At 39.0% G+C, this 23,826-nt stretch overlaps 1 protein-coding gene across 15 annotated transcripts in view; it reads right to left on the reverse strand.

The window, feature by feature from the left end:
* The window catches only part of MCTP1 (multiple C2 and transmembrane domain containing 1), a 560,962-nt gene that overhangs the window by 195,791 nt on the left and 341,345 nt on the right, over positions 1–23,826 (reverse strand). For all 15 annotated transcript variants that reach the window (XM_057541264.1, XM_057541263.1, XM_028162670.2 and 12 more), the window contains 2 exons: positions 22,533–22,663; positions 896–1,082 (listed from right to left, as the gene is read on the reverse strand). In XM_057541264.1, the coding sequence (XP_057397247.1) occupies positions 896–1,082; positions 22,533–22,663 (318 nt within the window). The remainder of the gene's footprint in view (positions 1–895; positions 1,083–22,532; positions 22,664–23,826) is intronic.

Here is a 23,826-nt window from a genome sequence, read left to right on the forward strand (position 1 = left end):
TTTGTTAGTCAGAGCTTGGTTTCATGACTGAGTGTCTAGAGGAGCCTTCTAAACACCTGGCAGCATTGTACAATACAAGCTTTGTAATTTTAAGTGGAAAAGCTTTTCTTTTTTCTTCCAGCTTCACGGGTACTGGACATTCACTTTCTCGAGGCTTCACTAAGAGAGAACAATGGAGTAAGAGCTCCCCTCTCTGTTGATTCAAGAAAACTACATGGTGGGAAATGCAGACCGTGAGGATGCTGGGAAATAGGTAGATTTGGTTGTGAATGTTTGGGTTTGATAAAATTTGAGAAGGGTACTTATTTTAGTGACTCACTATGCCACCCTATCACTCTACATCTGATCAAAAGGTAAGAAAGTCTCCTTTTAATTATATTTCACATTCGATTTTAAAAAATTAAAGGAATGAAGTGAGGCTTTTCTAAGCAGTGGAAAGGAAAAATTATTTCTGTGAATATCCTCCAGTAACCAACCTACTAATTAAAAAGTAAGTGCAGTTAACTCCATTTCAAATTTGTAAAGACAAAGAAATCTTAATTCCAATGACAAATAATCAATGAACTCATTTTAAAGTATTATATAAACTTGACTTTCCATTACAGGAAGTTTCCCTGCATGATAATTTTGTGGTGTGATAAAATTACTGAGGAGAATCTCAGAATCTAGAACTTGCTCTGGAAGAGAGTCGAGAGAAGACCAGGTGTCTAGATATCCATGGGTACCCCAAGTGCTTCTGCAAAGATATGCATGGTATTTGCATCTGCCCAGGCTTCTGCTTCTGCTGATTCATCTGTCAGACAGCTTTGCAGATGTACTTCTGTCACTCCATGTAAATTATTTACAACCTCTTCTAGTCACCCATGACCCTGAAGGAGGAGGCTTACATACGTACATATCTCTTTAATATTTCCTCGCGTTCTTTCGGGTCCTCCAGGGAGTTGATAGAGAGGTCAGAGATGCTGACTGTGGCCGAAGCTGTCAGGGTGACCAGCAACACCAGGTGCCCCTCCCCTTCCTCCAGCTGCAGCTCCAACTTGTGTGTCTGTTCCCTACTGAGAGCTGACAGGTCGATCTGGCACCTAAAAAGAAATGTTTTGAATTAGCAAAAGGCTTTTTTTTTGGCCACATCAAACAGTGGAGGTGCAGGCTGCTCAGAGCTATGTGAAAAATAAATCAATGGAAATACCATTTGGACCACTGGAAGCATACGTATTTCATGTCAGCTGACTTCACAAAATTCAGACTCTGATTATTTTAGTATCTAATTGCTTATTTCTTGTAAGATGCCAAAAAATGTGCTTATCTGATTTGATTACTACCCACTGTCACCATATTTATAAATCAGCAGGGGCTTTCAGTCCCTAGGATGGCCCAGATCAGTGGGGCTTTGCTTACAGAGAGACTAATGTGAGCTATCTAAAGAGGCAAATGACCAAGAGTGAATTTTTGTGCCACTCTAAAACAATAGGTGTTTTGCCCTTGTTCTGAAATGTTATTAAGCAGAGAATAGACCATTTACTATGATGATGTCATACGTTTTACATTTTTAAAACCATGCCAATTTATTCATAGAACACTGCATAAATCTAAGTTAACAAACAAACAAATCCTCTGAAAACATTATAGCTGAAGTGTTACGTACGAGAGTTGCCTGAAGAGAGACTTTGTAATAGTATGGCAACCCATGCTCGATATATCACCTCCTCAGAGCTGAACACTTTGCAGACTCTTTTCATAAAAATGTCAATTGATTTGGAAGAGAAAGATACTGTGGTGACCAAAACCACAAGGGCAATAAACAGAGAGAAAGGGGGCAGACATGAATAAAAGACATTTGAAACAGGAAATAGCCAATTATAAGAATAGATGTGGTATTGTCATAAACAAGGGGTGGTCAGCTATTAGGGACAGATTAAATTTTTGCCCCTTCTTATTCTTCACTCTATTTATTGTTTATTATTTTGCTTTTAAGTTAAACATCTGTGAATAGGGCCTCAAAGCTTATGGTTGAGTTCAAACATCTTTAGTGAGAGTGATTTTAGAAACTGAATCAAAGTTTGACATTTATGTTTTATTTTTGCCTATCAAAAATGACATGAAAGATAGCCAGACTAGAAACAATTGGGAGAAAGAGGACTATAGATGCAAGAAATGAAGAAGAATAGAAACGTCCTGGTCAGTGATAGAAAATCTGCATGCCCTAAATGCTAACTATCGAGACAGCAGGAAATTAGGGTCTGTACCAAGTCAGGAAAACATCTTCCTAAAGTTAGGATGTATATCAAGTAACCTCACTGTTTCTGCAAACACAATATCCATTTCAAAATACTCTCATGCTGTCCCCTTAGATTCTAAACGATGAAGAAACATATCAAATGCCTTATTTAATATTCAAATTTTAATTGGAATTAGTTCTTAATAATACCTGGAACAAATTGAGGGTTAAAAAATGCAATGGTGAAGAACAGCTAATCAAATGCATTCTCTAATAGAAAGGAGAAACATGAATATGATTTTCTACAGATCTTTCCAGCATCTGGCACAGTGCCTAGCCTATAATTTGTTGAATGTGAATGAATCTTTGGACTAGACTGAGAGTATGACACTGGAGAATTGAACAGGGATGACAGTTCAGATAGTACTTTTGGTTGGTTAAGTTGGGACCAAGAAGGGTCTTTCACTCACTCTGATCATGCATTTTTGGTTGTACTTTTGGTTGGTTAAGTTGGGACCAAGAAGGGTCTTTCACTCACTCTGATCATGCATTTCCAGTCCTGCTCATGCCCTATTGCCTATTACCATTAAGTGCTGGTCATTTAGGTGTTGGCCTCCTCCTCTTTTATATTAGAGTCATTGCATTTAATTCTTTAGAGTTGGGGAAGGTGTTCTAAAGATGCAGTCCAGGAACTGCAAACTGGCCACTCTCAGATCAAAGCTGGTCCATAGATTTGTTGTTTTTATTGTGCTAAAAAAAGTTTTGAATTTAAATAACTTTAAAGAAAGAGCAAATGTCCTCTGAGTTATTGACCGCAATACTGTCTAACTTACAGCTGGACTATTTCACTTAATTCTGTACCCAGTGCCAAGAGGCATAAGGATTTGTGATCCTCAAAATCTCCTTAATTTACCAATGAGGAAACTGAGGGCCAGAGAAGTCACATGAATCAACGGAGATACACAGTTAGTTATTAGCAGAGCCAGACCTGAACCTAGCACTCTGGAATCTAAGATCTAGGCTTTTTCCACAACCAGTCTGTCATTGCTGTAATTGTGCATCCTGGAGGAATGTGCTATGTGAGGCAGTTCTTAAACAGGGTGATATCCAGACTTGTTTTGAACAGGACACATTAACTCAGGTTTCAAGTATAGAAGTGTGTAATTTTTATGCTTTAAAAATATGTATGAACTAGGAAGAATGCTGTAAGTAATTGCTCTTAGAAGACGATAAACTAAGAAAAAATTACAAATTGAATTTTAAAAGCTATGGAACTAATAAAATTTAAATTACCATTGCACATCTATAGGAAGGATTATACCTTTCTGCTGCAACTAAATTTTTAATATTGTGTACACTCGTAGAAATAGTCCCCGGTTCTCTCCTATATTTAACGGTTCAGAATGTTGACTTTAATCATTCTAATATAGAAAATGCCTATGTATACAAATATTTTGAAAAGAGAGCATTAATGAATTCAAGATGCTTTTTGCTAGTTGAGGTTACTCAGATCTCCTATTCATCTAAAAACTCTGCTCAGGAGTAATCCTCAGATGCCATTTAAAGCAAAATGTCACCTGATAACCAAGTAAAATTGTCCTGTTAACTTCAGGATAAAGTTAGCATTACAGCATCACTGATATCTGCATTAAATGAGTATCGAATCATTGCTGGAATTTGGTGGAGCAAAAGCTTTTGCTATTCCTTTGTTGTTATTGAATAAATATGTACAAAGATGGAACTCCTGCAACATAGTGTATTGCAAAGTGAATTCAGGAATAATTACTATGGGCCAGTGCTATGGTTTGAATGTTTGTGTGTTATCCAAAATTCATATGTTGAAACCTAGTGCCCAACGTGATGACATTAAGAGGTGGGGTGGTTGGGAAGTGATTAGGTCATGAGAGTGGAGCCCTCGTGAATGGGATTAGTGCCCTTATAAAAAAGGCACCAGAGAGATCCCTCATCCCTTCTGTCATGTGAGGACACAGAGGAAAACAGCAGTTTATGAACCATGAAAGCAGACACCAAATCTGCTTGTGTCTTGATCTTGGACTTCTCAACCCCTAGAACTGTGAAAAATAAATTTCTGTTGAATTCCATCCACCCAGTCTATGGTGTTCGGTTATAGCAGTCCAACAGGCAGATTCACCTGTACTTGGCTTGCCTGTACTATTATGTTCTCAACAAAGGAAGGATTCACTGTAGTTTGGTTACAGAAATACTAGGTGATCATTCAGATGGTTCCGAATAAGCAAAAATTGATGGTTTTATGTTGTTATGAAAATGAAAAGGCAAATTTTTAAAAGTATTGAAGCAAATTCATGAACTCCAAAAATATATACACAGACACATTCACAGGGGAAAGAGCCCATGACTGGGCATCAGATTCCCTTGGTTCTAGCCCTCCATCTGTCACTAATTAGTTGGATGACCTTTTCCAAGACAACTCTTAGCCCCTGGAATTCCAGGTTTCTCATTTGTGATATGAGGGAATTGAACTAGATGAACTTCAAATTCTCAAAAACCTCAAATTCCACAATTTATTATAACTCTATCCATGTTTACACTTGTTTACATCTTCCTTTCTTTGCAATTCCACAAACCAAAAAAATGGTAAGAGAACAAATTCATCTTACAGGCAATGAAATATTATTCCTCAGAGGTATTACGCCTCTACCCTGCTGACAAAAGTCTGAATGTTGGTGCCAGAAGGCAGACAATCTAACTTAATATCAAATTGTCTTCTAAGGAGAACTGGGAGGGGGTGCATCCAGGTCACCATGCATGGAGTGAAAAAAGAAGTGTGGATTCTCCTCTTTTGTTCAAAGAACAGCTCCCCTTACATCTGTTTTGTATCTGGGTTCCACAAGGAACTCCTGGGTCCTCAGCTGCCTGCTTTGCCTCAGCCTCGACTTTGGCTGGGTCTTTCCAAGGGGCTGCTCCTCATCCCACCACTGTGACCAATCGGCTGGGCTTGAGTCCTCATAGGTCTTCCACCTAGGGCTGGCCTCGGACTGTCCTAACTTTCACTTGCCCAAATGGGCTGAGCACTCCGATTGGCTGCCACCGTGTATCTAGGCCCAACTGCCACATGCCCCCAATTTCTGGCTTCTAAGGCCACTTCTGCACTTGGATAAAAAGCCACACTGTGGAGTATGGGATCTGGCTTCCTGATCAACTGCCAAAGAAACCAGATGAAACAATGCAGAAGTTTTTTCCTTATGGGGTGAACTTAGATCAATGGCATAGGTGATGGGAAGATAACTCCCCATGCCTTCCACCCTCTCACAAACCATTCCAAAGCAGGATTCTCCATATTGCCTATCCACATGTGTCCAAGTGGGCACACCTGCTGGGCAACCACTGTGTCTCTGAAACACAGGGAACATGGCCAGCCTAGTAACCTATCACTGTGCATTACTTCCTAGTCTTCCCTGCCTCATGTTCTTTCTCTCACTCTCAGGACCTGGGATTGTACCTCCCAATTAAGTATCAGCACCTAATCCCTGCCTCAAGCTCTGTTTCCCAGGGAACCTGGTCGAAGGCAAAAATTATTGATACAATTCAATCCCCACAGTTACAGATATCCAAAACCCAAACCTGACCATGTCCCACTCCTGGCTCCCCACCACCTATAAAATATCCTTAGTAAGGCAATGGGGCACTCCACAACCTACCATCAGCTTGGGTGTCATTTGTTGACTTACACTTACTACTTAAGTAATTCCTGACAGCTTGTAATTCTCCCATCATCCATGCTAGGGCTCACCTCTTTCTTTGTGTTTGTATGAAGCAACCCCTCTGCCTGAGATGATGTATCTACCTATGTTTGCTTGGCTAATTTTTAACTAATTCTCATTGAAATGTCTTTTCCTGTCAATCTCCTGATACACCTCAAGGGCAGGCACCTAGCACAGAGCTGGAATATAGTTGGTGCTCTGCAACTATTAAAGTACTTATGGATGAGGAGACAGAGGTTCAGAGAGGCCAAAATTTTACCCACGGCGACAGTGGCAGAGCCAGGATTAGCATGTGATGTGCTCATGCTACCATTTCCATATTGTCTTCCCAGAAAGTGGGTTGATTTCTTTCCAACACTAATTCATTCACTCATTCATTAACTATTTATTAAGTGCACTGTGTGTCAGGCCTCTGTTAAATTTGGGGGATTCAGCCCTTTCTAAGCCTTCTGGTTTCTCACATCCTTATTTCCAGAACTACCGCAGACCTAGTGCGTTGCTTTTAGTGAAGTTATTTGGCTTCAGAGTTCACATCAGGGGTTCAGAACACCAAAGTTTTAACAAAGGTGAATTATTCATTAGTATTGTGATATCAAGCAAGTTACAAACTTTTTGTGCATCATTTTCCTCGTTTATGCCTTCTCTTTGCATAGAACTGTAAAAACACAGGAATAACAGATGAAAAACTACTTTGAAAAGATGAAAGTACTATGGAACTATAATACGAATTTTATTATGTCATATGCCTTAGTTTGATATTGTACAATTTTAAAATGTACTGTCTGTTCCGAACTCATCAGTCAATCAATCATCAATAGAAGAATCAAAAGAGACTCAAAACTGAGATTGGAGAGCTATTTTCTTTCATTCCACAAATGGGGAAACTGAGGCTCAGAGGAATTAAGTGATGGCAAGACCTCACATTTACTGACTTCCATAGCAAAGCTTGAAATTCTTTGCACCTTTTAAAAACTATATGTATTACTTAGCCACATGAAAGGAATATATCACATTTATTTGGTGATGCTTTCCCCTAAGTTCAAGGAGAAAAATTTCAGTATTCTTGTAACCTTTTTCTCCCCGCCTTTCCTTCTGCCATGCCTAAACCAGTAACCAATGACAGTTTTACCCAGATGAAACAGTTTTGTGATTAGCACCATTGATGTACACACGGGGTACAGGAAGTAAATGTTAGGCCTATTTGGGTGTATTTTTTAATTTAAAATAGGACAGGATTCAAACTTCATAAATATTTTATATATGCATTAACACTGGTAGCCCATACATCAGATATGTCACATGTGACCTGCAAGTATTTTAAGGGACGAGCAGAAGCTGCATGACATGGAGGGGTTGACAGTGGCCCCTGAACTTGCTGACTGGCTTTCAGTGAACTGCAGTCCATATATGCTCGGTTAGGTGGATTTACAGATTATATCATCTAGTTTTAATCCTCACAAAATGGACAGTGGCTTTAAAAAATCCCAGTAAATTAGGAGGTTGGGATTAACATACACACACTACTATGTATAAAATAGGTAATCAACAAGGACCTACTGTATAGCTCAGGGAACACTACTCAGTACTCTGTAATAACCTATATGGGAAAAGAATCTGAAAAAGAATAGATATATGTATATGTATAACTAAATCATTTTGCTGTACGCCTGAAACTAACACAACATTGTAAATCAACTACACTCCAGTGTAAAATAAAAATTAAAAAAATAAAAGATCCCAGTAAAGAAACTGTGGATTGAGTATAATACTAATTGAACAAGCATAAGTGAACAGAATGATAAACGAGAACACACAGAGTTGACACGTTTACTCCTAGCCCATCTGTCTGTCAGCTACACTCTGATTCTGATTTACAAACCAATAGTGTGGCATAATCAGATCTAGCAAGAATTCAAACAAAATCCAACTTAAAATTATCAGGAAGAATATCTGCAACAAAAAATTACATCTCCTCTAACAAGGAACTTCTAAGTGTGTGTTATGCCCTGAAGTACTAGCTCATGATATTACGAAGCCATCATGATAAGAGGACAATTAAAAATGAAGCCTTCAGGACAGGAAGACAAGCCTCTATAGAATTTCTTTGGTGGGGGGGGGGTCATTTCTAAAAACACATTTTACTAATTTGGACCAAATTTAACCATAAAATTAGGAAGCTTTTTGAGATTTACTGCATGAGAGCTACTTTACGTTAGTGAAACAAACACATAGTATAAGGTCTTATATTACAAATCAATATGATATGTAATTCTTTAGAATCTTTGCATTTTAAAGAATTCAATAGGTAACCACTAATGTGTTTTCAAGTTTCACAATTATGCAGTGTGCACGCCACCTCTGACATTACTAAATGCTAATGCAGTTATTGCCTTTCTGTTGTCAGCAGTTGGCACTGTCCAACTGTCTTTGAGGAGGTGGCTTTATCAGAGCATACTTCTACAAACTTGGGAGCTTCCCCATTCATTGCCTGGAAGGTAAGCTATTTAATATACACACTGTCTTTGGAAACTGCATGGTGCATGGAAACTGTCTTTGGAAATGCCTATTGTAGACAAAATACTGCAGTGAGTATAAACTGTCTGAGAAAATCTTCAGAAGAAAAAATAGTAAGCCATGAAAGAAAATGGATTAAAATCTTAATATGTTTGGCTTAGGTTGAGTTTAGGAAAAAACCAAGACAAGAATCAATGACATTCTTTACTGAAATACTGTCTCTCTCCCAAATAAAATACTTCACTCAATCCTTAGTAAGAAAAATGGTGAAACAGAAAGATTTCATTAAAAATTCTCTTCAGTTTAGAATTTTCTGACTAGTTATCTTTGTGTTTTCAAATTAATAATGAGGCAGGATTGCTCCTACTCTTATTTACATAGGAAGTAGAACAATCATCGTAGTATTTATATCACAAATAATAAACACAGCAAATCAGAATCTATACAGTGTCAAATGCTCAAACGCAATGACCTTCAACTTTAAGAAAACACTAATTTGGTTAACATGCAAAGTCAAAGGTTGTTTTCCTCATTTTCCACACTATACCTGGACAGACATACATGTACTATGTATAGTACATAGTAGGTACTCATTCCACATTCTCTTTCCTTTAACATTAAATATAGAGTCATAGATTTATTTTATGGTTGAAAGCATTTGTTCTTTACCCGGAACTTGCCCATTTGGGATAACCTTTTCTTCTATATTATTAATAAAAATTGTGTTGAAATAGAACTCTCTACTGAAGTTTACATCTATAGCACTTTATTGTCATGGGCAGTACCAATGCCTCGGCCCTGATCACAATGCAACAAATAAAGTTAGTAGTAATCCACTAACCTAAAATATATGTGCCCCAAATCAGTGCCACTTTAAAGATAAAAAAGCATTTTGCACACTAATAAATAATGCTATAAATCTTGCTATATTGGATTGCAAATAACTCCGACTCAATGAAATTGCTTGACATGGGATTTACTTACTCTGCACGTTCATAAAAACAACTTGTTCTCTGACAGCACTCATTCTTGGCAATTTACCACAGCTGTCAGCAGACAATTTGTTCAGATTACTGCTCTGCATAAAAGTGTAACAATCATGAGGATTTATTAGCTGATTATCGTAAAGGTGGCAGTCCGTCTTGCCTGCCAAAATGCAGGTGATCAGAAAGTTAAATAATTACACGCAGATTAACATTATTTCACCTTCATTTGAAATCTGTAGTTCAGCGACAGGCAAAATTTGTTGTTCAAACTTGCAGTACGGTGCACACCACCCAAGTGGGTTTATTGACTTCTTGGCACTTTATCGAGCCCTTAATGGCTTCAGAACATACTGAATACCAGACCGAGGTGAAAGGGGCACGGACTTTAAGATCAGGAGTCCTGGATTTGAGTCTCAGATCAATCGCCCCAAATTCACACTAGCTGAACAATCTCTAAACCTCCCTTTTTGCTATACCTCTAAACCTGCCTCACTTTTTGCACCGGCAAAATTGGTACAATATGAAGCATCCTTGTTACCCCCTAATATTGAACTAATGTATGTAATAATAGTGCCCTATACAGTGTAAATCACTATTATTATTGTTTCTTTCCATTCATGGTAAATTTATTTTTGTGTAAAATTTAACAACCAGATGGCATTAACTCACTTGATATTATAATGGTGAAAAAGTTATAAGTATCTTGGTAAATGCATAGGCTACTTTTTATTCAAATGCAACCATTCAGTATTTTTTAAGTACAAAGATTACTCAGACACCTAGACACTTTAACCCATTAATTCTCCCTTTTGAATTATATACAAATATCTTTCTTAATTATACTGAAACTTTGTACTTTCCACTAAGGAATGCTGTTCTAATTGCCTTTGCATTAACATCAGGTGTCAAATACTATATTTATTTAGAGAAGGAAGAGCCATAATTTCCAGTATTCAGTCAAACTTCAGGTATTTAAATTTAAATCCAGCAAATATTTATTAAGCACCTATTACTTGCCACATACTTTAATAGGTATTGAGGATGCCACAATGAACAAAGCACTCAAAAACCCCTGCCTTCATGAAGCTCACATTCAAGTGATGGAAAATACATGATAAAATAAGTAAGTGAAATGCATAGTATGTCAAATGGTGATTACTTCGATGGAGAAAACAAAGCAGGATAGAAGAAACGTAAAGTCAAGGAAAAGAAGTTTTGATTTTAAATAGGGTTGGTATGGCTGTCTCCCTGATGTGACATTTGTGCATAGACCTAAAGAAGGTAAAGAAGCAAGGCAGGTGGACGCCTGAAGAAAGAGTGTCACAGATGGAGGAAAAGATCCTGAGGTGGGAAGGTATATGGTGCACCTGAGGAACAGCAAAGAGGCTGGGACAGAGCAGAGGGAGGGAGGGGCAAAGTAGCAGAAGTTCAGGGCAGAGGGGTCGCAGGGCCAGATCACCAGGAGCATCAGAGGGCTCTGTGAGGACACTGGTTGCACACAGACTGAGATGGGAAACAACTACAGGGCTTCGAGCAGAGGAGTTAAATTCTTTTATTGATGTTATGTGGAAGGAAGAAGAACAGGAGGCTCTTGCCGCTGCCCACATGAAACTGATGGTGGCTTCAACAGGAAACAGAATGATTGAGAGGATAAGGGTGATTTCTGACTATATTCTGAAGGAGAAGTTTGCAAGTTGCTGAATGGACTTGAGAATGAAAGAAAAGAATAAAAAATGACTCCAAGATTTTTGGTGTTAGCAACGAATGAGAGAGAATCCTGACGGAGGAGCAGATTTGGGGCGCTGCGGGTGAGAAGTTTGGCTTTGGACTTGCTAAATTGGAGAAGCCAGTTAGACGTCCAAATGGAGATTTCAAGCAGGCAGTTGGACGTGGAGTTAAGGAGTGGATCTGTATGTCTGTCGTTGTCAATCTTAGGTGGTATGGAAAGCACAAGAGTGGATGAAGGCACCATGGGGGCAGGTATAGACTGAGAAGATGCCCAGGGAGTGAGCTCTGAGGGTCTCCGGAATGAAATCAGGAGGCAAACGAGCAAAAATCTGCGGGGGAGATGAAGAAAGAACATGTGATGAGGTAAGAGGAAAACAGAGCCCTCTGTTCTGGAAGCCAACTGAAAACACCTGTTTTAAGGAGGAAGCTATCAGCCAAGTCCAGCGCAGCTGCTGGATCAGGTAAGATGTAGGTTAAACACTGGCCATTGAATTTAGCAACTTGGAGGTCACAGGTGACCTTGACAAGAGCAGTCTGGGTGAATTGTTGGGGGCAAAAGCCTGACTACATGGGATCAAGTAAGAATGGGTGTGGGTACTTTTCAGTGTAAAAATAGTTTTCACTGTGTCGGCACTCCAGATTTGCAAGTGGCTCTTTCATTTGTAGCCAGTCTTATCTTTGTAATAAACAAACAAACAAAGCCCTGTTATAGAGTATACACATACAAAAACACATTTCAAAAATCATTATATGTGGGAGACCTTCAAGATGGTGGAGGAATAAGATGTGGAGATCACCTTCCTCCCCACAAATACATCAAAAATACATCGATGTATGGAACAACTCCTACAGAACACCTACTGAACGCTGGCAGAAGATCTCAGACTTCCCAAAAGGCAAGAAACTCCCCACGTACCTGGGTAGGGCAAAAAAAAAAAAGAAAAAACAGAGACAAAAGAATAGGGACGGGACCTGCACCAGTGGGAGGGAGCTGTGAAGGAGGAAAGGTTTCCGCACACTAGAAGCCCCTTCGCGGGCGGAGACTGCGGGTGGCAGAGGGGGGAAGCTTCGGAGCCACGGAGGAGAGCACAGCCACAGGGGTGCGGAGGGCAAAGCGGAGAGATTCCCGCACAGAGGCTCGGCGCCGAGCAGCACTCACCAGGCCGAGAGGCTTGTCTGCTCACCTGCCGGGGCGGGCGGGGCTGGGAGCTGAGGCTTGGGCTTCGGTTGGATCGCAGGGAGAGGACTGGGGTTGGCAGCGTGAACACAGCCTGAAGGGGGCTAGTGCACCACAGCTAGCCGGGAGGGAGTCCGGGAAAAGGTCTGGAACTGCCAAAGAGGCAAGAGACTTTTTCTTGCCTCTTTGTTTCCTGGTGCGCGAGGAGAGGGGATTAAGAGCGCTGCTTAAACGAGCTCCAGAGATGGGCGCGAGCCGCGGCTATCAGTGCGGACACCAGACACGGGCATGAGACGCTAAGGCTGCTGCTGCCACCACCAAGAAGCCTGTGTGCGAGCACAGGTCACTCTCCACACCGCCCCTCCCGGGAGCCTGTGCAGCCCGCCACTGCCAGGGTCCCGTGATCCAGGGACAACTTACCCGGAAGAACGCACGGCGCGCCTCAGGCTGGTGCAACGTCACGACGCCTCTGACGCCGCAGGCTCGCCCCGCCTCCTCCGTACCCCTCCCTCCCCCCAGCCTGAGTGAGCCAGAACCCCCGAATCAGCTGCTCCTTTAACCCCAGCCTGTCTGAGCGAAGAACAGACACCCTCAGGCGACCTATATGCAGAGGCGGGTCCAAATCCAAAGCTGAAACCCTGGAGCTGTGCGAACAAAGAAGAGAAAGGGAAATTTCTCCCAGCAGCCTCAGGAGCAGCGGATTATATCTCCACAATCAACTTGATGTACCCTGCACCTCTGGAATACCTGAATAGACAATGAATCATCCCAAAATTGAGGCAGTGGACTTTGTGTGATTTTGTCTGTATACCTTTACTTTTACCATTTGTCCTAGGGTTCTGTCTGCCCGTTTTTTGTTTTTTTTTAAGTATAGTTTTTAGCACTTGTTTTCATTGGTGGATTTGTTTTTTAGTTTGGTTGCTCTCTTCTTTCTTTCTTTTTTTAAAATTACTTTGTAATTTTTTATTTTAAATAATATTTTTTATTTTTTAATAACTTTATTTATTTATTTTCTTTCTTTCTTTCTTTTTTTCTCCCTTTTACTCTGAGCTGTGTGGATGACAGGGTCTTGCTGCTCTGGCCGGGTGTCAGGCCTGTGCCTCTGAGGTGGGAGAGCAAAGTTCAGGACATTGGTCCACCAGAGACCTCCCGGCTCCATGTAATATCAAACAGCAAAAGCTCTCCCTGAGATCTCCATCTCAATGCTAAGACCCAGCTCCACTCAACGACCAGCAAGCTACAGTGCTGGATACCCTATGCCAAACAACTAGCAAGACAGGAACGCAACACCACCCATTAGCAGAGAGGCTGCCTAAAATCATAATAAGGTCACAGACACCCCAAAACACACCACTGGATGCAGTCCTGCCCACCAGAAAGACAAGATCCAGCCTCATCCACCAGAACACAGGCACCAGTCCCCTCCACCAGGAAGCCTACACAACCCACTGAACCAACCTTACCCACTGGGGGCAAACACCAAAAACAATGGGAACTACGAACCTACAGCCTACGAAAAGGAGACCCCAAACACAGTAAGTTGAGCAAAATGAGAAGACAGAGAAACACGCAGCAGATGAAGGAGCAAGGTAAAAACCCACCAGACCAAACAAATGAAGAGGAAATAGGCAGTCTACCTGAAAAAGAATTCAGAGTAATGATAGTAAAGATGATCCAAAAATCTTGGAAATAGAATGGAGAAAATACAAGAAACATTTAACAAGGACATAGAAGAACTAAAGAGCAAACAATGATGCACAACACAATACATGAAATTAAAAATTCACTAGAAGGAATCAATAGCAGAATAACTTGAGGCAGAAGAACGGATAAGTGAGCTGGAAGATAAAATAGTGGAAATAACTACCACAGAGCAGAATAAAGAAAAAAGGATGAAAAGAATTGAGGACAATCTCAGAGACCTCTGGGACACTAAACGCACCAACATTTGAATTATAGGGGTCCCAGAAGAAGAAGAAAAAAACAAAGGGACTGAGAATATCTTTGAAGAGATTATATTTGAAAACTTCCCTAATATGGGAAAGGAAATAGTTATTCAAGTCCAGGAAGCACAGAGAGTCCCATACAGGATAAATCCAAGGAGAAACACACCAAGACACATTAATCAAAATATCAAAAACTAAATACAAAGAAAAAATATTAAAAACAGCAAGGGAAAAACAACAAATAACATACAAGGGAACTCTGATAAGGTTAACAGCTGATCTTTCAGCAGAAACTCTGCAAGCCAGAAGGGAGTGGCAGGACATATTTAAAGTGATGAAAGGGAAAAACCTACGACCAAGAATACTCTACCCAGCAAGGATCTCATTCAGATTCGACGGAGAAATAAAAACCTTCACAGACAAGGAAAAGCTAAGAGAATTCAGCACCACCAAACCAGCTTTACAACAAATGCTAAAGGAAATTCCCTAGGCAGGAAACACAGAGAAGGAAAAGACCTACAATAACAAACCCAAAACAATTAAGAAAATGGTCATAGGAGCATACATATTGATAACTACCGTAAATGTAAATGGATTAAATGCTCCAACGAAAAGACACAGACAGGCTGAATGGATACAAAAATAAGACCTGTACATATGCTGTCTACAAGAGACCCACTTCAGATCTAGGGACACGTACAGATTGAAAGTGAGGGGATGGAAAAAGATATTCCAGGCAAATGGAAATCAAAAGAAAGCTGGAGTAGGAATTCTCATGTCAGACAAAATAGACTTTAAAATAAAGACTATTACAAGAGACAAAGAAGGACACTATATAATGATCAAGGGATCAATCCAAGAAGAAGATATAACAATTATAAATATTTATGCACCCAACATAGGAGCACCGCGATACATAAGGCAAATGCTAACAGCCATAAAAGGGGAAATCAACAGCAACACAATCATAGTAGGGGAGTTTAACACCCCACTTTTACCAATGGACAGATCATCCAAAATGAAAATAAATAAGGAAATACAAGCTTTAAATGATACATTAAACAAGATGGATTTCATTGATATTTTTAGGACATTCCATCCAAAAACAACAGAATACACTTTCTTCTCAAGTGCTCATGGAACATTCTTCAGGATAGATCAGATCTTAAGTCACAAATCAAGCCTTGGTAAATTTAAGAAAATTGAAACCATATCAAGTATCTTTTCCGACCACAACGCTATGAGACTAGATATCAATTACAGGAAAAAAATCAGTAAAAAATTTTTAAAATGGAGGCTAAACAATACACTACTAAGTAACCAAGAGGTCACTGAAGAAATCAAAGAGGAAATTAAAAAATTCCTAGTGACAAATGACAATGAAAACACGACCACCCCAAACCTATGGGATGCAGCAAAAGCAGTTCTAAGAGGGAAGTTTATAGCAATACAATCCTACCTCAAGAAACAAGAAATATCTCAAATAAACAACCTAACCTTGCACCTAAAGCAATTAGAGAAAGAAGAACACAAAAATCCCAAAGTTAGCAGAAGAAAAGAAATCATTAAGATCAGATCAGAAATAAATGAAAAAGAAATGAAGGAAACGATAGCAAAGATCAATAAAACTAGGGGCTTCCCTGGTGGTGCAGTGGTTGAGAATCTGCCTGCTAATGCAGGAGACATGGGTTCGAGCCCTGGTCTGGGAAGATCCCACATGCCACGGAGCAGTTGGGCCCGTGAGCCACAGCTGCTGAGCCTGCGCGTCTGGAGCCTGTGCCCCGCAACGGGAGGGGCCGCGATAGTGAAAGGCCCGCGCACCGCGATGAAGAGCGGTCCCCGCACCGCGATGAAGAGTGGCCCCCACTTGCCACAACTAGAGAAAGCCCTCGCACGAACCGAAGACCCAGCACAGCCAAAAATATATAAATAAATAAATAAAATAAATTTAAAAAAAAAAAAAAAAAGATCAATAAAACTAAAAGCTAGTTCTTTGAGAAGATAAACAAAATTGATAAACCATTAGCCAGACTCATCAAGAAAAAAAGGGAGAAGACTCAAATCAATAGAATTAGAAATGAAAAAGGAGAAGTAACAACTGACATTGCAGAAATACAAAGGATCATGAGAGATTACTACAAGCAACTATATGCCAATAAAATGGACAACCTGGAAGAAATGGACAACTTCTTAGAAAAGCACAACCTTCGAGACTGAACCAGGAAGAAATAGAAAATATAAACACACCAATCACAAGCACTGAAATTGAGACTGTGATTAAAAATCTTCCAACAAGCAAAAACCCAGCACCAGATGGCTTCACAGGTGAAATCTATCAAACACCTTTAGCGAAGAGCTAACACTTATCCTTCTCAAACTCTTCCAAAATATAGCAGAGGGAGGAACACTCCCAAACTCATTCTACGAGGCCACCATCACCCTGATATCAAAACCAGACAAAGATGTCACAAAGAAAGAAAACTACAGGCCAATATCACTGATGAACATAGATGCAAAAATCCTCAACAAAATACTAGCAAACAGAATCCAACAGCATGTTAAAAGGATCATACACCATAGTCAAGGGGGGTTTATCCCAGGAATGCAAGGATTCTTCAGTATACACAAATCAATCAATGTGATAAACCATATTAACAAATTGAAGGAGAAAAACTATATGATCATCTCAATAGATGCAGAAAAAGCTTTTGACAAAATTCAACACCCATTTATGATAAAAACCCTCCAGAAAGTAGGCACAGAGGTAACTTACCTCAACATAATAAAGGCCATATATGACAAACCCACAGCCAACATCATTCTCAATAGTAAAAAACTGAAACCATTTCCTCTAAGATCAGGAATAAGACAAGGTTGTCCACTCTCACCACCATTATTCAACATAGTTTTGGAAGTTTTAGCCACAGCAATCAGAGAAGAAAAGGAAATAAAAGGAATCCAAATCAGAAAAGAAGAAGTAAAGCTGTCACTGTTTGCAGATGACATGATACTATACATAGTGAATCCTTAAAGACTCTACCAGAAAACTACTAGAGCTAAACAATGAATTTGGTAGAGTAGCAGGATACAAAATTAATGCCCAGAAATCTCTTTCATTCCTATACACTAATGATGAAAAATCTGAAAGAGAAATTAAGGAAACACTCCCATTTACCACTGCAACAAAAAGAATAAAATACCTAGGAATAAACCTACCTAAGGAGACAAAAGACCTGTAGGCAGAAAACTATAAGAAACTGATGAAAGAAATTAAAGATGATACAAACAGATGGAGAGATATACCATGTTCTTGGATTGGAAGGATCAGCATTGTGAAAATGACTATACCACCCAAAGCAATCTACAGATTCAATGCAATCCTTATGAAACTACCAATTGCATTTTTCACAGAATGAGAACAAAAAAATTTCACAATTTGTATGGAAACACGAAAGACCCCGAATAGCCAAAGCAATCTTGAGAAAGAAAAACGGAGCTGGAGGAATCAGGTTCCCTGACTTCAGACTCTACTACAAAGCTACAGTAATCAAGACAGTATGGTTCTGGCACAAAAACAGAAATATAGATCAATGGAACAGGATAGAAAGCCCAGAGATAAACCCACGCACATATGGTCACCTTATGTTTGATAAAGGAGGCAAGAATATACACTGGAGAAAAGACAGTCTCTTCAATAAGTAGTGCTGGGAAAACAGGACAGCTACATGTAAAAGAATGAAATTGGAACGCTTTCTAACACCATACACAAAAATAAAATGGATTAAAGACCTAAATGTAAGGACAGACACTATAAAACCCTTAGAGGAAAACATAAGCAGAACACTCTATGACATAAATCACAGCAAGATCCTTTCTGACCCACCTCCTAGAGAAATGGAAATTAAAAACAAAAATAAACAAATAGGACCAAATGAAACTTAAAAGCTTTTGCACAGCAAAGGAAACCATAAATAAGATGAAAAGACAACTCTCAGAATGGGAGAAAATATTTTCAAATGAAGCAACTGACAAAGGATTAATCTCCAAAATTTACAAGCAGCTCATGCAGCTCAATATCAAAAAAACAAACAACCCAATCCAAAAATGGGCAGAAGACCTAAATAGACATTTCTCCAAAGAAGATATACAGATTGCCAACAAACACATGATAGAGTGCTCAACATCACTAATCATTAGGGAAATGCAAATCAAAACTACAATGAAGTATCACCTCACACCAGTCAGAATGGTCATCATCAAAAAATCTACAAACAATAAATGCTGGAGAGGGTGTGGAGAAAAGACAACCCTCTTGCACTGTTGGTGGGAATGTAAATTGATACAACCACTATGGAGAACAGTATGGAGGTTCCTTAAAAAACTAAATATAGAACTACCATACAACCGAGCAATCCCACTACTGGGCACATACCCTGAGAAAACCATAATTCAAAGAATCATGTACCACAATGTTCATTGCAGCACTATTTACAATAGCCAGGACATGGAAGCAACCTAAATGTCCATCGACAGATGAATGGATAAAGAAGTTGTGGTACATATATACAATGGAATATTACTCAGCCATAAAAAGGAACAAAATTGGGTCATTTGTAGAGACGTGGATGGATCTGGAGGCTGTCATACAGAGTGAAGTAAGTCAGAAAGAGAAAAACAAATATCGCATATTAACACATATATGTGGAACCTAGAAAAATGGTACAGATGAACCAGTTTGCAGGGCAGAAATAGAGACACATATGTAGAGAACAAACATATGGACACCAAGGCGGTAAAGCGGTGGGGGCGTGGGGATGATGGTGTGATGAATTGGGCGATTGGGATTGACATGTATACACTGATGTGTATAAAATTGATGACTAATAAGAACCTGCTGTATAAAAAAATAAATAAAATTCAAAAATTGAAAAAACAAAAAAAGAGAATACAGAAGACCCTGATGACAGTTTTACTCCTGTTACTTTAATCTTAGAACTCAAATTTAATTAGAAGGTAACTATTCTCTTCTAAACTGTTCTAGGACCAAGGGATTCTATTATAATCTGCATTATTTCTACTGTTACCACACAACCTTGACATAAACACATACAGCTCTCTTGCCCACCACTTAGATCTAATAATATATTGTTTTTCAGTGGCAGGATGTGTGTAAAGTACAATTTAGTAAGTATAAAGTCAGATACCAAGAGTTTCTGCTGCTATCTGGCCATCAAGTAGATTGGAAATGATGATATTTGCCTGGGTCATTTCCTTTTTCTGCAACAGGCATCTTTGTTAAATTAGCAGAGTGTACAACAATTTCGTATTGTCCACTTTGCTTATCTCAAAATTCAACAATAAATCCCTTTACTGTGTAAAATGTTTTAAACTGATACTCAAAAGCTGTCCTAGGAGTCTTCTTGTCTACCTGTGCTCTTGTTTACTCTAAAACTTTTTGGCTCAAATTGCTTTTGTAGGCAATTATATTTGGCATATGACCAAATGCAAATGTTTTTTAGTGAGGCTGATGCCAGATAAGTTTTTGTTGTTTTGTTTTGTTTTAAAGTAGAGGGAAGGATTATTTATTTATTTATTTATTTATTTATTTTTGGCTGTGTTGGGTCTTCGTTTCGTGCGAGGGCTTTCTCTAGTTGCGGCAAGCGGGGGCCACTCTTCATCGCAGTGCGCGGGCCTTTCACTATTGCGGCCTCTCTTGTTGCGGGGCACAGGCTCCAGATGCGCAGGCTCAGTAGTTGTGGCTCACGGGCCTAGTTGCTCCGCGGCATGTGGGATCTTCCCAGACCAGGGCTCGAACCCGTGTCCCCTGCATTGGCAGGCAGATTCTCAACCACTGTGCCACCAGGGAAGCCCCCAGATAAGATTTTTATTATATTTAGAAAAAAAGTAACTGGAAATAAAAGTAAGTCATTCAAAATAAATGAGAGGTTTAGAAATCCCTATAATTCTTTAATGGTAGTATTTGGACTCACCATCCAAGCCAGTTTTAATCCAACCAAGATACTGGGAAGCAGAGCACACAGATTTGCCCATCAAAGCACTGAGGGTGCTGGAGCCCAGGGCTTCTTGATCCTGCTTGCAAGATTGTCCTTTGTAATAGCCGCGGGCATAAAGAACTCATCCAACAACACAGGCAAAGCCCAAGCCAGAAACTACATGCAGGTGGTAAACACCTCCAACAGCTAAAAAAGTAAGAAGGGAGGATACACTTCCAACTAGATGACTAGCTTATTATGAAGGGATATAACCCAGGAATGGCTGGATGGAAGAAATGCACAGGGTAAGGCATGTGTAAGGGGTGTGGAGCTTCCATGCGCTCTCAGGGCACAGCACTCCCCCAGCACCTGCATGTGTTCACCAATCCAGAAGCTCCAAAAATGGATTTCTTCTCTTTTTCCAAACTTCGTAAGACCTTCTCAGCTCCCCCAGCTGTCTAGAGCAATCACTATGATCTTCACACCAGCCATTTATCACTGTTCTCTCAAAATTTGCCAAATATGGGAAAACCCATAGAAACGAGATGAAGTAAGATAAACAGGTCCACCTCTCTGCCAAACATTTCTTAAAATAATTAGGCATGCCCTTGAAGAATTTGTAATATTATCAAGTGAGGAAAAGGGAAAGGTCAGTACAAAATGGGCTGAGAAATTTTCATAATTTCCAAATTTGGAGATGCTTTTCAAAGAAAGAAAAATACGTAAAAGGGTATCTGTCATTATGGAAAAAAACGGAAAAAAGGATAAGAAGGACTTCATGTAATGTGGACCCAGGAGTACAAGAAGCTAGTACATTTCATCAATTACTTTGTTATTATACTATGATAAGCAAGTTTGAATACAAAGTAATGAGATTGAGGTAGCAAGTTACATATGACAGCCATTCTGATTTCCTTGTGGTCACCAAATAGAGCTAATGTTGCTATAAATTATGAAAATGAATTAATTATTCAAGGAATAGCTAGAAAGCATCTACCTGAAAGAGCTCATAGCTTATTGAGGAAGACGGAAACAGACATATATATATAATAAAATGTATTCAGTGTATTAACAGATCTATACTGATACTTAAGCCGGTGGTATATCCCAAAGAGAGCAAGGTAGAACTTTAAGAAAACACTGAAAATAGTATTTTACTAGAGGGAAAAAATATGCAGTGAAAGCTTTTCCTCTAAAAAGGATTGAAATGTAATACAGCATTAGCCTGCAGGGGTGTTTTTCTCATTTCATTTTATAAGTAAAATATTAAAGGTTAACTGAAGCTGATCTTTGACCTCTCACTTTATAATACTATGAAGAAAACCATTGTTTAAAACATATTTCTTAGAATAACAAAAGCCAAAGAGACAAATATGTTGGGTTGGATTCCTATTTTTGCTTTTTTAGTGTAAAATTCCCTTTATTATTAGTAGTATGTATGCATTTCTTCGGGCTATATGTTTAGAGACTTGGAAATCATGTCAACTATGATGAAGAAAGAATTTTCTAAACTAACAAATTCTTCTGTACACCGTGTTTTATTTCAGTATTGGCAGGTTTCAATGTGTTTTGCTATAAAGACACATATGTAACTATTGAAAATATAAAAATAGGCTTTAAAGTAAGAAAAAAATTCATATAATTCAAGCAATCATTCAAAATGACCTTGTCTTTGTGCAGAGATGTCATGTAAGCTTCAGAATACTCTTTTCTTCACCACATTATCAGATTAACCTGCATCTGCCTCACTTACACACTTCCTTCACTGAAACTTGAACTCCTGGGGGATTTATGAACTCCTAGGAGATTATCAAGATTCTCTACCTTGCAGGTAGTTGTAGGAAACAATGCATTTTGCGGTCACAATATGCTTTATGAAAAGTAATATTATCTCAGATCACTTTGCAGACTATGAATATGTTCTTTGTTCCTTTTAAGTATCTTATATCAAATGAGATTCCTCTTTCTCAACTCCCGTAACTTTTATGCACAATGTTCCTGACATCTGGAGAAAATTTCTGGATATCAAATTCAGATAGCCTGTCCATCAACTGGTCAAAACTGCCACCTACTGGTCAGTCTTCAAATCTATTTTTCAGTTCACCCAAGCATTGCCTTACCATGATAAGATCCCTTGCTTCAAAACAGTAAAGATCAATTAGAATACCAGACTTACAACAAAGCTCATCCTGCCTAGGGTGATCCAAAAATACCAAATTGCACAAACCTGCCAATAAAGTCATCCCTTTTCCCAGCGTCTTTGTCCCATGCAGTGATATCAATGATTCCGCCTCTTTCTTCATAGAGATGAAAATCAAATTGTTCCCTCCACTGAGGATTCAAAGTTTTTGGCATAATCTGGAAAACCAAAAAGTCATTACTGTCTCCTCGATATCAGCCTTAAAAAATTTAACTTGAGACATAAATCAAACTTTATGTACTATCTAGAAAAGCATGTGAGCTTCTAGAAATGACGGAAATAAGTCATTAGGTCTCAGCATCTTTACTACATATTGTATGAGAGAACCCAAAAGAATGTGTCCTGAAAACCAACAGGCACCCTCGCATTATTTTGAGTAACAGATAACAGATATGAATTACATAGAAAAGGCAAAGAGTCTGTAAGTGAAATAGCTCACTCAGATACTAGCATTTATTTTACATAACCAGTTAATACACAAAGATATAACTCGTAGTCTGTCATCTTATAATAAAGAAAGATGAGGATTCCCAGAGTTTTTTTTCCCTCACTTCCCACACACATAAGAACTGCGAGCTGAATAATGAAGAAAACAGACAATGAAGTTCTGTGGGAGCAAGAAGAAAAAAAAGTAATTTTGGGGTGGTCAGGCAAACTTTTACCTTAAAATTATAGCACTGATGTATCATCCCAATTTTATACATGGAGAAACTGAGACCTGAGGTTTAAGTGACCCACCTACAGTCATTAGGATTTAGTAGCTAGACTCTAACTCAAGTCTTTTATTAGAGCTTCAGATCTCTTTCCCCAAAGCACTATGCCAAAAATGTTTGTGAATTAATATGAATATGTGTGTGTATAATCTCCATGTCATATATATAAGAAAGATATCTGACGTGCAATTTTGTAACTTCAAGTATTCAGATGAGACACCTGGTGGAATCAATGAATCAAGTGACTCATACTGATGTGTTTTAAAATTTCATTCACCATTGAGTTAGACCACATTCATATTTGTTTCCCTACTCTTTCTTTTTAGCAGGAGGGCATGTAGCGGCCTTTTCTCTTTTTAATGTATGAGAGACAGATCTTCAGATGTAAAGACTTTGAAAGCAATGAAGTATGTTATGTGCAAAGGTAACGCAAATGAATCACAATTTTTAAAGTTCATAATCTGAAATTAATCAGCAATAGATCATGGAAAGAAAGAGCAAAGAGAGACACATGTCCATAGCTGGGTTTCATATTTCATACCTAAAGAGCAGAACTATAAAAATAAGTAATGTTTTAAGCCTACCAGAACATGGAAATAATGTTAATT

Source organism: Balaenoptera acutorostrata, chromosome 2, assembly GCF_949987535.1.
Source record: "Balaenoptera acutorostrata chromosome 2, mBalAcu1.1, whole genome shotgun sequence".
NCBI classification, from domain to species: Eukaryota; Metazoa; Chordata; class Mammalia; order Artiodactyla; family Balaenopteridae; genus Balaenoptera; species Balaenoptera acutorostrata.